The sequence below is a fragment of the Phocoena phocoena genome, chromosome 12 (genome assembly GCF_963924675.1).
Source record: "Phocoena phocoena chromosome 12, mPhoPho1.1, whole genome shotgun sequence".
Taxonomy (NCBI): Eukaryota; Metazoa; Chordata; class Mammalia; order Artiodactyla; family Phocoenidae; genus Phocoena; species Phocoena phocoena.
The window spans coordinates 9,845,601-9,860,703 of record NC_089230.1 but is presented as its reverse complement, the minus strand read 5'-3'; the positions used below and the strand labels follow the sequence as shown (position 1 = coordinate 9,860,703).

Below are 15,103 nucleotides of genomic sequence, written 5' to 3'. Positions count from 1 at the left end.
GTCCCCTGCATCGGCAGGCGGACTCTCAACCATTGTGCCACCAGGGAAGCCCTATAAGACTATGTATAACTTACATTTCTATTGTTACTGAGAATGAGTATTTGTCCAAGTTATTATAAGCCAATGTTCACATCTTTTGAATTGCATATTCATGTTTTTTGTCCATTTAAAGTTTTCTGATTTGTATATTCTTTCTATATTAACGTTCTTTGAAGCCCTTATACCTATCATACGTGCTATCATATTTCCCTAGTTTGGTTTGCTTTTATCCTTTTATTTTGCTTATTGTTTGTTTGTTTTTGGTTAAAAATGCATTCTAATGCTTTTAAACTTACTAAAATTTCCCTCATCTGGAAATTGGTTCAAGATGGCAGAGTAGAAGGACATGCGCTCACTCCCTCTTGCGAGAGCACCTGAATCACAACTAACTGCTGAACAGTCATCGACAGGAAGACACTGGAATCACCAGAAAAGATACCCCACATCCAAAAACAAAGGAGAAGCCACAATGAGACGTTAGGAGGGGCGCAACCACAATAAAATCAAATCCCATAACTGCTGCGTGGGTGACTCACCAACTGGAGAACACATACACCACAGAAGTCCACCCACTGGAGTGAAGGTTCTGGGCCACACATCAGGCTTCCCAAGCTGGGGGTCCAGCAACAGGAGGAGGAATTCCCAGAGAATCAGACTTTGAAGGCTAGCGGGATCTGACTGCCGGACTTCGACAGGACTGGGGGAAACAGAGACTCCACTCTTGGAGGGCACACACAAAGTAGCGTGCACTTCGGGATCCAGAGGAAGGAGCAGTCTCCCATAGGAGACTGAAGCAGACCTACCTGCTAATGTTGGAGGGTCTCCTGCAGAGGCGGGGGGCTGCTGTGGCTCACCACAGGGACAAGGACACTGCCAGTAGAAGTTCTGGGAGGTACTCATTGGCGTGACCCCTCTCAGAGTCCACCAATGGACCCACCAAAGAGCCTGTAGGCTCCAGTGCTGGGTCACCTCAGGCCAAACAACCAACAGGGAGGGAACTCAGCCCCACCCATCAGCAGTTTTAAAGTTTTACTGAGCCCTGCCTACCAGAGCAACACCCAGCTCTACCCACCACCAGTCCCTCCCATCAGGAAACTTTCACAAGCCTCTTAGATAGCCTCATCCACCAGAGGGCAGAGAGCAGAAGCAAAAAGAACTACAATCCTGTACCCTGTGGAACGAAATCACATTCACATAAAAACAGACAAAATGAGAAGGCAGAGGATTATGTACCAGATGAAGGAACAAGATAAAACCCCAGAAAAACAACTAAATGAAGTGGAGATAGGCAACCTTCCAGAAAAAGAATTCAGAATAATAGTGAAGATGATCCAGGACCTCGGAAAAAGAATGGAGGCAAAGATCGAGAAGATGCAAGAAATATTTAACAAAGACCTAAAAGAATTAAAGAAAAAACAAACAGAGATGAACAATACAATAACTAAAAGGAAAAGTACACTACAAGGAATCAATAGCAGAATAACCGAGGCAAAACGGATAAGTGACCTGGAAGACAGAATGGTGGAACTCACTGCCATGGAACAGAACAAAGAAAAAAGAATGAAAAGAAATGAAGACAGCCTAAGAGACCTCTGGGACAACATTAAATGCAACAACATTTGCATTATAGGGGTCCCAGAAGGAGAAGAGAGAAAGGACCTGAGAAAATATTTGAAGAGATTATAGTTGAAAACTTCCCTAACATGGGAAAGGAAATAGACACCCAGTCCAGGAAGCACGGAGAGTCCCAGGCAGGATAAACCCAAGGAGAAACACACCAAGACACATAGTAATCAAATTGACAAAAATTAAAGACAAAAAGAAAAATTATTTAAAGCAACAAGCAAAAAATGACAAATAAGATACAAGGGAACTCCCATAAGGTTAAGAGCTGATTTCTCAGCAGAAACTCCACAAGCCAGAGGGAGTGGCATAATACATTTAAAGTGATGAAAGGGAAGAACCTACAACCAAGATTACTCTACCCAGCAAGGATCTCATTCAGATTCAACAGAGATATCAAAAGCTTTACAGACAAGCAAAAGCTAAGAGAATTCGGCACCACCAAACCAGCTCTACAACAAATACTAAAGGAACTTCTCTAAGTGGGAAACACAAGAGAAGAAAAGGGCCTACAAAAACAAACCCAAAACAATTAAGATAATGGTAATAGGAACATACATATCGATAATTACCTTGAATGTGAATGCATTAAATGCTCCAACCAAAAGACAAAGGCTTGCTGAATGGATACAACAATAAGATCCATATATATGCTGCCTACAAGAGACCCACTTCAGACCCAGGGACACATACAGACTGAAAGTGAAGGGATGGAAAAAGATATTCCATGCAAATGGAAATCAAAAGAAAGCTGGAGTAGCAATAGTCACAGTAGATAAAATAGACTTTAAAATAAAGAATGTTACAAGAGACAAGGAAAGACACTACATAATGATCAAGGGATCAATCCAGGAAGAAAATATAACAATTATAAATATTTATGCACCCAACATAGGAGCACCTCAATACATAAGGCAAATGCTAACAGCTATAAAAGAGAAAATCGACAGTAATAGTGGGGGACTTTCACATCTCAGTTACACCAATGGACAGATCATCCAGACTGAAAATTAACAAGGAAACACAAGCTTTAAATCACACAGTAGACCAGATAGATCTGATATTTATAGGACATTCCATCCGAAAACAGCAGATTACACCTTCTTCTCAAGTGCACACAGAACATTCCCCAGGACAGGTCACATCCTGATCACAAATCAAGCCTCAGTAAATTTAAGAAAACTGAAATCATATCAGGTATCTTTTCTGACCACAACGCTATGAGATTACAAGTCAATTACAGGGAAAAAAACGTAAAGAACACAAACACATAGAGGCTAAACAACACGTTACTAAATAGCCAAGAGATCACTGAGGAAATCAAAGAGGAAATCAAAAAATTCCTAGAGACAAATGAGGATGAAAACACAACAATCTAAAGCCTACTGGATGCAGCAAAAGCAGTTCTAAAAGGGAAGTTGATAGCAATACAAACCTACCTCAAGAAACAAGAAACATCTCAAATGAACAATCTAAACTTACACCTAAAGAAACGAGAGAAAGAAGAACAAACAAAACCCAAAGTTAGTAGAAGGAAAGAAATCATAAAGATCAGAGCAGAAATAAATGAAATAGAAAGAAAACAATAGCAAAGATCAATAAAACTAAAAGCGGGTTCTTTGAGAAGATAAACAAAATTGATAAACCTTTAGTCAGACTCATCAAGAGAAAGAGGGAGAGGACTCAATTCAATAAAATTAGTAATGAAAAAGGAGAAGTTACAACAGACACCACAGAAATACAAAGCATCCTAAGAGACTACTACAAGCAACTCTATGCCAATAAAATGGACAACCTGGAAGAAATGGACAAATTCTTAGAAAGAGGTAACCTTCCAAGACTGAACCAGGAAGAAATAGAAAATATGAACAGACCAATCACAAGTAATGAAACTGAAACTGTGATTAAAAATCTTCCAGCAAACAAAAGTTCAGGACAAGATGGCTTCACAGGTGAATTCTAGCAAACATTTAGACAAGAGCTAACACCCATCCTTCTCAAACTCTTCCAAAAAATTGCAGAGGAAGGAACACTCCTAAACTCATTCTACAAGGCCACAACCCTGACACCAGAACCAGACAAAGATACTACAAAAAAGAAAACTACAGACCAATAACACTAATGAATATAGATGTAAAAATCCTCAACAAAATACTAGCAAACAGAATCCAACAGCACATTAGAAGGGTCATACACCATGATCAAGTGGGGTTTATCCCAGGGATACAAGGATTCTTCAGTCTATGCAAATCAATCAATGTGATACACCATATTAACAAATTGAAGAATAAAAACCATATGATCATCTCAACAGATGCAGAAAAAGCTTTTGACAAAATTCAACACCCATTTATTATAAAAACTCTCCAGAAAGTGGGCACAGAGGGAACCTACCTCAACATACTAAAGGCCATATACGACAAGCCCACAGCAAACATCATTCTCAATGGTGAAAAACTGAAAGCACTGCCTCTAAGATCAGGAACAATACAAGGAAGTCCACTCTCACCACTATTATTCAACATAGTTCTGGAAGTCCTAGCCACGGCAACCAGAGAAGAAAAAGAAATAAAAGGAATGCAAATTGGAAAAGAAGTAAAACTGTCACTGTTTGCATATGACATGATACTATACATAGAGAATCCTAAAGATGCCACCAGAAAACTACTAGAGCTAATCAATGAATTTGGTAAAGTGGCAGGATACAAAATTAATGCACAGAAATCTCTTGCATTCGTATACACTAACAACGAAAGATCAGAAAGAGAAATTAAGGAAACAATTCCATACACCACTGCAACAAAAGGAATAAAATACCTAAGAATAAACCTACCTAAGAAGGTAAAAGACCTGTACTCAGAAAACTATTAAGACACTGATGAAAGAAATCAAAGATGACACAAACAGATGGAGAGATATACCATGTTCTTGGATTGGAAGAATCAACACTGCGAAAATGACTATACTACCCAAAGCAATCTACAGATTCAATGCAATTCCTATCAAATTACCAAAGGCAAATTTTTACAGAACTAGAACAAAAAATCTTAAAATTTTTATGGAGACATAAAAGACCCTGAATAGCCAAAGCAATCTTGAGGGAAAAAAACAGAGCTGGAGGAATCGGGCTCCCTGACTTCACACTCTACTACAAAGCTACAGTAATCAAGACAATATGGTACTGGCATAAAAACAGAAACACAGATCAATGGAACAGGGTAGAAAGCCCAGAGATAAACCCACGCACCTTTGGTCAACTAATCTATGACAAAGGAGGCAAGGATATACAATGGAGAAAATACAGTCTCTTCAATAAGTGGTGCTGGGAAAACTGGACAGCTACATGTAGAGAATGAAATTAGAACACTCCTAACACCATACACAAAAATAAACTCAAAATGGATTAAAGACCTAAATGTAAGACCAGACACTATAAAACTCTTAGAGGAAAACATAGGAAGAACACTCTTTGACATAAATCACAGCAAGATCTTTTTTGACCCACCTCCTAGAGTGATGGAAATAAAAACAAAAATAAACAAATGGGACCTAATGAAACTTGAAAGCTTTTGCACAGCAAAGGAAACCATGAACAAGATGAAAAGACAACCCTCAGAATGGGAGAAAATATTTGCAAACGAATCAACAGACAAAGGATTAAACTCCAAAATATATAAACAGCTCATGCAGCTCAATATTAAAAAAACAAACAACCCAATCAAAAAATGGGCAGAAGACCTAAATAGACATTTCTCCAAAGAAGACATACAGATGGCCAAGAAACACATGAAAAGCTGCTCAACATCACTAATTATTAGAGAAATGCAAATCAAAACTACAATGAGGTATCACCTCACACCAGTTAGAATGGGCATCATCAGAAAATCTACAAACAACAAATGCTGGAGAGGGTGTGGAGAAAAGGGAACCCTCCTGCATTGTTGGTGGGAATGTAAATTGATCCAGTCACTGTGGAGAACAGTATGGAGCTTCCTTAAAAAACTAAAAACAGAATTACCATATGACCCAGCAATCCCACTACTGGGCATATACCCAGAGAAAACCATAAATCAAAAAGACACATGCACCCCAATGTTCACTGCAGCTCTATTTACAATAGCCAGGTCATTGAAGCAACTTAAATTCCCACTGACAGACAAATGGATAAAGAAGATGTGGTACATATATACAATGGAATATTACTCATTCATAAAAAGGAACGAAACTGAGTCATTTGCAGAGACGCGGATGGACCTAGAGACTGTCATACAGAGTGAAGTTAAGTCAGAAAGAGAAAAACAAATATCATATATTAACGCATATATGTGGCACCTAGGGGCTTCCCTGGTGGCACAGTGGTTGGGAGTCCGCCTGCCAATGCAGGGGACACGGGTTCAAGCCCTGGCCCGGGAAGATCCCACATGCCGTGGAGCAACTAAGCCCATGTGCCACAACTACGGAGCCTGAGCTCTAGAGCCTGCAAGCCACAACTACTGAGCCCACGTGCCACAACTCCTGAAGCCTGTGCGCCTAGAGCCCGTGCTCTGCAGCAAGAGAAGCCATGACAATGAGAAGCCCGCACACCGCAACGAAGAGTAGCTCCGGATCACCCCAACTAGAGAAAGCCCGCACACAGCAATGGAGACCCAACACAGCCAAAAATAAAAAAAATAAAATAAAATAATATGTGGCACCTAGAAAAATGGTACAGATGAACCAGTCTGCAAGGCAGAAGCAGAGACACAGATGTACAGAACAAACGTATGGCCACCAAGGGGGGAAAGCGGGGAGGGGTGGTAGTGGGATGAATTGGGAGATTGGGATTGACATATATATATATATATATATATATATATATATATATATATATATATATATATATATATACTAATACGTATAAAATAGATAACTAATTAAAAAAACTATTTAAGTAATAGAAGACATGAAGAGATTAAAATAAATAAATAAACAATGTACATGACAATTTAAAAAAACATCTTATTGCTACAAAAAAAGCTAACCATCATTGGTGCCCTTGGCAAGTCAGTACTCTTTTTATCATAGTCACATCAGAGATCACTGATCATAGATCACTGTAACAAATAAAGAAAAGCTTGAAATACTGAGGGAATTACCAAAATGTAACACAGAGACACAAAGTGAACAAAAAAAAAAACCTTCACCTCATTCAAGTCACAGTCATTTCTCTTTCCTTCTAGCTGTATTTTTAAAAAAAAAACTTTTACCCCTTAACTTTTTAGTTCAGCTGGTATTTACTTTAGTTTTAATGGAAGCTGATAACTAAAAGGAGTTTACTCCCCCAATAGCTTAGCATCTGCCCCAGCACCACTCTATAGATTAATCCTTCTCCCAACTTATTTAGAAAATTAGATAGAGAGGTTTGTTTCTAAGCTATTTTCGTAATGTGAACTGATTTTTTTAAATAACAGAATCACACAGATTTAATTATAGAATCACTAAAGTCTTAATATCCAGAAAGTATATCATACTCATTACTTATTTATTATTTTTTTTGCAGTACGTGGGCCTCTCACTGCTGTGGCCTCTCCCGTTGCAAAGCACAGGCTCCGGACGCGCAGGTTCAGCGGCCATGGCTCACGGGCCCAGCCACTCCGTGGCATGTGGGATCTTCCCGGACCAGGGAACGAACCCGTGTCCCCTGCATCGGCAGGCGGACTCTCAACCACTGCGCCACCAAGAAAGCCCATACTCATTACTTTTTATCAAACATTTCTTTACCATTTTAATCTATTAATTCTTCCAGAAAAACCCTGAAACGTTTTGTCAAGTTCTCCAATTCCCATTCATTAGCATTTTCATTAGAATGACATCAAACATTAGCTAACTGGCAAGAGACAGCAAATTTATAACATCCTGTCTTTCATCGGGAAATATATTCCCATTTACTCAAGTCTTTTTTTTTTTTAAGAATTTTCTTTATATTGCTCAACCCATTTCTTAATAAAGGTTTTTTTATGCATGCATTTGTGATTGTGAATGTTATTCATAGTACATAGAAACACTTTATCTGTATCCCCATGCCTAGACCTAGCAGATCTTATCTAATGACATACTTTTTGTAGATATATCCTGGTCCTGACCAGATTTTCAAGAGATTTTTCTTTAGCCATTTTCTATGATGAAAACAATATACTACTCTCTAATCTTGTTCCTTCTTCTCATGTCGCTATAATTTCAGCAACAGATCTCACACAAATGCACTAATTTCTAATTGGCTTGCATTTTCATCCAGAAGCAGTATCATTAACCAAATATTATTACACCAGGGTCAGTTTAAGTGCTTTGGCTTAAATTTTATTTTAGAAACTTAAATTAAAAATCTTTTACTTCCCTAAGAAGAAATTATATATGTATTACAGATATACATAAATTTTTAAAAGTCTACACAAACCCACATTTATTTTGCTAAGTAAAAAAGGTAACTATGTATAAAAATAACCCTTAATAACACAGCAATACTCCAAATAAAATCTTAGGTTTGCCAAACTTTCAGATTAAAAAAAAAAAAAAAGGTACATGCTGTATTTGTATATCAGTCTCAGAAATTGATTGTGCAAGGAAGTGAGTTATTATCAGTTACTGTCTACATACTTCCAAAAATGAATTTTAGTGGAAATGATGTTAAAAAATTGATCTGCCCTTATTAAGTTTTTAAAAGTCTAGTCACAAGCTTTATCCGCTGGAGTTATACATCACATGACCTTCATATAGCCTGCTCAGAATTTTCAAAATGAACACTGACTGGTTGCAGGGAAAGACTGACTTGCCAAAAAATAATGTTGCTTTAAAAGATCTTTACATATAACCACATATGCTAGTCACATCTATATAAATGAAAGCTACCTTTTTCTTCACTACCACATTGTTTATTTTTTTCATTTAAATTAAAATGAAGCCATGTGCATATGGAAGTTTGAATTTAACAAATCACAATGCAGTTATGATATTTAATATCCAAGATAAAACAAAAAAATTATTTTCCATTCTTTTGTGTTTATAATACCTCTTGTGCTTAAAGACATGGGTGCCCCTTATCTTGTATCTACTTTAACAAGAATTAATCTATTATTCACACGTGCAGGACCTATCAAGAACGAATTGTTCAGCTTTTCAGAAAGTTAACTGCTTACCTAAAGAATCAGGCTCATGTTTTTAGTTTAGTTTTTTTTTTTTTTTCAGTTTAATCCTGGGCTGAATTTGACATAAATCAAACTGATATTTAAAAAGAATGCTCAATCTAGCTATTTCCTCTACAGAGCCTTCCTACCTGATACGTTTTGCTATATTCTTTACATCACAGAAACAGCCGTGTTGTTGTAACATAAACAATATATATTTTTTAAAGATTTATTTTTATAATTTCTCATAAGTTGTAACTATATCAGAAAGATGATGACTCATCCTTATGGTCTGTTCATTACCTAAATGGGTCTTGAAATAACTGTTATTTGAAGGATATTTAACCTCCAAAACAGGGGTTCTCAAACTTCCTGGTCTCAGGATCCATTTATACTTTGATCCCAAAGATTTCTGATTATGTGAATTAAAATAACCATCTTACAAAACAAAACATTTAGTGCAAAGATAGGCAATGTTTTACATTTTTGCTAATTTTTTAAATGTCTGGTTTAATAAAGACAGCTGAATTTTCATATACGTGTCTATATTCAATCTGTTGCAATATGTTTATTGGTTGAAGTATATGAATAAAATCTCTCCTCATACAGATATGTGGTTGGAAAAGGGAGGAGTATTTTAATAGCCTCCCTTCTTTGATACTATACCCAAACTCAACAAATAGTTTCTTAAAAATTATCTGCAATATGGAATATAAAATCGTATCAATGAATTTTTGTACTTTATTACATTAAAACCCATTAGTCTAATCTGCATTTTTGAATGGAACTTTTATCCAGGCATCATGATCATTCAGAAAATAATGATTTGCCAAGCTAACAGTTATCTTTCAACTGTTGACGTCATTTATTTATTAAATACCAAAAAATTACATCATTCATATCCCTACCAATCTCACCTTATAATGCATGTGATGTGGGTTCGATCCCTGGTCAGGGAACTAAGATCCCACATGTCGTGGGGCAACTAAGCCCACGTGCCATAACTACTGAGCTCATGCACCTCAACTAGAGAGCCCGCGTGCCACAACTACAGAGCCTATGCGCTCGGGAACCCACATGCCACAACTACAGAACCCACACGCCACAACTACAGAACACACACACCACAACTACAGAGCCCATGCGCCCTGGAGCCTGCACACCACAACTAGAGAGAAGCCCGTGCACCACAGCGAAGAGCCCATGTGACGCAATGAAGATCCCACGTGCCACAACTAAGACCCAACAGCAGCCAAAAATAAATTAGATAAATAACTAACTAAATAAATCTTAAAAAAAAAGAAAAGCCTTTTAAGTGTTTGAGCAGATGGCAAGCTCACAATGGCAGACACACGTTTTCTAAAATCTAATTTTTACTCAAAAACTGGAATTTTATCACTGGCAACAAATACTAACAATTGCTTGCTTGAAGAGACAGGTTCATTTTGTTCATTTTCAAGAAAATGTCTACCAAATACTCACTTCTGAATAACTACAATTTGTCTGTTGCTCTTACAAGTGAAAATAATATGCCATGAAAAAAAGTGGCTAGTTCAGTGTGTATCTCACACAACTGCTTTTTCTTGAGAAAAACATATTACTTTGGTATAAAGCAGAAGCGCTTTATGTGTACTTCCCATTTCTTCACACAGAATATTGAAGAAGTTAAGTTCAAGGGTCAAGATATTTAAAATAAATAATTTTACTTCTTCATCAAGGATACTCTTATGCAATGATGGGTTTAACCTCGGGTGCACAGGAAGGAAGAAAACAATGCCTGCTAGTATAGTTTGGGGCCACTGCCTCGACTACAGCAAGGCACCAGCAGTTTTACCCTCTGTTGTTTCTGTATCATTAGTGCAGGTATCTTAGCAGTATTATGAAAATAACTGACTTTACAGACGCCCAACGGGTCTCAAGGATCCCCAGGGTTCTGTGGACCACAGTTTGAAAACCACCACGTTAGACTATAAAGGCCATGTGTGATATCAAATCTCAGAACCACAAAATAGAATGCAAAGTTGTGAACATGTATATGTGCTTTTTTTTTTCCTGAGAGAGAATTGCTAGCTTTCATCAGATTCTCAAAAAAGATCTGTGACCCAAAGGTTATCATGTTAACTTGGATTTAGAAATCAACCAAAACTCCACTATTAAAACACCACTATCAGTCAGGTTTCACTGATTTCTTTCACAAAATATATATTTCTGCGCTGAAAATATTCTGTGACATAGGGGGAAAATGACCATGAGCTCATAACAGTTATTTGGGAAACTCCATAGGAACTCTGAGTATTCAGAGGGGAATCCAAATGCACTTGAAATGTGGTCTCTTGCCATTCTTAAGGCTTAAATATGATTATCAGATTATTAAAGATAAATACAAGTCAGAAGGGAATTGAACTGGTTTATGACTTTTCACATAACACTGTATTCCAAAGCAAATATCAAACTGTAATTGGATTGTTATTTGTGTGATTATTTGTTTACCATCTGTCTCCCACACCAGACTTAGCTTTTTGAGGGGTACATATGTTTTGTTCATTTTTGTATCTCTTGCACCTAGCTAGCACAGTGCCTGCACATAAAAGATCCAAAATAAACATTTGTTGAAGCAATTAATTAATGGATAAATAAACCTTATGAGGCGGGTAGGGCAGAAACAGAACGAAACAGAAGAACCACCACAGGGGAAGAAAATTTCTCAACTGGGAAAATGAAGTACACCTGTCCATGACAGCATGACTGCTCAATTTTGCTCATGGAAAAAGGATTTTCTGCCCTCCGTGGGTTATAGTCATTCAACCAAAATTTACTGAGCACCTACTATGTGCCAGGCAACTTTCTAGGGAGTGGGGCTGCTGCACTGCACAAGCATGCATGGTTTCTGGGTTCAAGGAGCTGACCTATGTTTTTCATCTGTACTAAGACGCACTGTATTTCATCATTTTAACATCTCTGAGAAAAGCCTCTTGCAGTGCTATCTCAAGAATTTAACTGGCATTTTTTTTCTTTTTTAGTGGTACATACAATATTGGGGCCTCTCACAACTGAGAATGATTTACCTAGATTTAGATTTAATGTCATGTTGTGAATAGGAAATGTACTGGATGAGCTTTCAAAGACGTGTTCTGCTAAAAGTTTAAAAAGCGCATAATTACTTCTTTTTAAACGAAAATACAGTTAATTAATTTGTACACTTCCTGAATCTATGAGGTGCACACTGGTTTACTTCTTAAAGTAATGTGAAAGGCCACCAACACTTTCTTTACGTTTCCTAGTCAAAACAGCTGCCATTGATTTGTAAACAACAATAATGCTATGAATGGATTTCGGTGTCACAAACCTTATGGAACCATTCAGGACTTCTCTTTTTAGCCAATGATAGCGTTGTAACAAATCCAGCCAGCATTCCCGCTGCAGCAACAGTACCAAGGAAAATTCCACCTGTCAAGAGTTTTGGGGGTAGGGCATGGAGGGTGGGGAGAGGCAAAAACAAACAAACAAAAAAAACCCTTACGTTAAAAAGATGGACACAAGTAAGTTTCAGATACTATTTAAAAATCACTTTTGAATTTCGAGAAACGATGGCTAAGCAGCTCTTGGCAAAGGTAAATGACAGCGGCTGGGAAACCTGCGTGACCACACGACCTCTGGTTCCTGAGGCCATGCTAAGGTAGAAGATAGGCGCAGGGTCTCTTCCCCTCTTCCCGGGGACAACTGCGTCAAAAGGGAGAGTGGGAGTTAGAAAAGGGAGGACACGAAAGAAACTGCAGAGGGAATGGGGGAAATGCAGCACATACAGTACAGCTCGCGGGACCAGCCCACGGACTAAACTCAGGGCACCCAAGCGAAGGTCTCCCTGGGCGGGGTGTGAGTGGGAATGCCAGCTCCAGCGCAGGCTAGGGCCCCGGGTGAGGTTACCCCGACACCCGCACCCCACCACACCACACCTTTAACCACGAAAAGCCGGTCATTAGTGGACGCCGGAGCCCCCAGACGAGAAGACGGCTCTCCAGTCCCAGTATCCTCTGTCTCCATGTTTATAAGCCTCCACTACTGCGTCCGGCGCCAACTGGGACCGGGTGGAAGCGAGAGCTAGGCGGAGGAGAAAGGTTCCGCTGCCCCCTCCATCTGTGCAACCTGAATACCGGTCCGGAGAACGACCTTTGCCCCAAAACTTCTGTCCTCCCCCGCGCGCGAGCGGGGAAGCTGCTGTGGCTGCACCCCGGGGGCGGTGTGTTCCAAGGCTGTCAACCAGGGAGGATCATTTGCCTGCTCCAAGGTGATGATCGCTGCACTTTAATATTGTGTCTATTTGAAACACCGCTCAGCTTTGACTCTAGGGGGCAGTGAGGGGTCGCAGATTGCGCCAGGAGCCCAGTCCCAGCCTGTTTAGAGACCCTGCAGCTCTGTTTCCCGGTGAGCCGTACACTATGTCTGAGGATTTGGCCGGCGTTAACATTTCACGATTCTAAAAAGTAGGCCTCGGCCTTTTCTCTGTATTTTGCTGGGAAATTTCGTAACAGTTGTCGCTTTAGGTGTAAGTGACAGGCTTTATCCCTGGAAGACTGCCAGCCTATGAGCTGTGTGGTGATGCGCTCCCTACCCCACGGTTTGATTGATTGTCCAGCCGAAGGGACTGGATGGCTAGCATGCTGAACTGAAGTGAATGGCACAACCGCAGCCGGGAGAGCAAAGGAGCACCCTAAGGGGTTGCTAACACGGAGCTTCAAGGCTGCCCCAGAGCGGCTCAGCGCCAGCGGCCAACAGACAGACCCAGTCTTCACAGACTGGTAGGCTAATTTGCAAAAGGTGGTGGATTCAGTAAGCGGCCATTGAGAGGAGGCGGCTGGTAGTCATAGAAAATCTTTTCAGCCTCTCAAAGACAGACACATGACATCATCTTTTAAAATGAGGCAATCTGTCATTCTTGTTCAGTCTGAACGACAACAGCAAAAGCCATGAACTTCTTGAGATGGGGATGGAGATCTTTATTCATTTTTATACGTCCCGGCTCTCACGGTGTTACCTGGTCATGTATAATAAATAAATGTTGGATGAAAGAGTAAATGAATGCATCAGTTAAAATGCAGTTAATAGCCCAAACCTGGGCTCTGGTCCTAAACCACTTCTCAGCTATGTGAACTTGATTAGGTTATTAGGCTCACTTACCTCAGTTTCCTCACCTGCAAAATACAGAAACTGATAGAACCCACCTCATAGTATTGCCGTAAGAATGAAGTGAAGCAGTGTAGGTAAAGGAGTTAGCATAGTGCCTGGCACAAACACTTAGTGCATCTTAGCTCTAGTTATTATCCCCTTCGATTCCAGTAGCTGTTTTGCAGCATTGCCTATAGAGATTTTTTTAAATTATAGATGCCCAGGGCCTACCACTGGAGTTGACAGCTCTGAAGGTCCAGGCAGGGCGGTTTAAAAGCTCCATTGAGCTTCTTATAATGAGCCAGGTTGAGCACTACTGCTCTGTTCAAATTTCTGTGTGGGAGAAATCACAAAGAATTTATTTAACTTTGGATTCTTTGGAAGCACAGTGTCAGAATCTGAAAGAGCCCTTTAAGCTGGCAAATGCTGTGCTAATTTGTCGAAGGTCCCGAGACTTAACCTTCCCCCTATACACAATGGTGACCATAGCAGCTAACATTTATTGAGTGTTTTCTGTGTGTCTGGCATTACCCTAAATGCTTCAAATAAATTATCTCATTTAGTCTTCTCCATTGTGGACCAAAAACAAAACAAAACAAAAACAACAAAAAAACTGTTGCCTGCCATCCCAGTAAACAATGAATGTTGCCCTCCATCAAGCCATCAGGCACTGCAGCCACCCCCGCGGCGCTGCCTGAGGGCAATTCAGGCTGCAGAAAAACAGGATACGGGCCCTAGTTAGTTAAGGTGCATCTCAAAGGAATAAATTCAATGAGCCCAGACTCTTGCATCTTCCCACACTTAGAAAAGCACTAAAATCATTAACTTGAGATGTCTGGTTTTTGTGATTAGCAGTAATCTTTTGATGCTCGACTACATTTTTGTTTTTTTAGCAAAAACTCCTAAATATCCTGGCTCCTCCCTTACCTCTTTGGAACAGTTCCTCAGAGCTATCTGAGAGGCTGATTCCCAGGCTATAGTGCTAAGTAAGGTCTTCAAATAAAGCTTTTAGGTCATGCGTTTTCAGTCAACACCATAAACTCTGAGAAACTAACTTGCTCAATGCACACAGCTGTGAAGTAGCAGAGCCAGTATTTAAAAGCAGCTCCATCAAGTCC

General features: G+C 39.5%; 1 protein-coding gene across 1 annotated transcript in view; it reads right to left on the bottom strand.

The window, feature by feature from the left end:
• Positions 1-12,867, bottom strand: part of TMEM242 (transmembrane protein 242) — a 47,100-nt gene extending 34,233 nt beyond the window's left edge. The window contains exons 1-2 of the mRNA XM_065889179.1: positions 12,776-12,867; positions 12,169-12,269 (exon numbers count right to left, since the gene is read on the bottom strand). Coding sequence (XP_065745251.1) covers positions 12,169-12,269; positions 12,776-12,863 — 189 coding nt within the window. The 5' untranslated portion in view covers positions 12,864-12,867. The remainder of the gene's footprint in view (positions 1-12,168; positions 12,270-12,775) is intronic.
• Between the last annotated feature and the right edge of the window lie 2,236 nt (positions 12,868-15,103).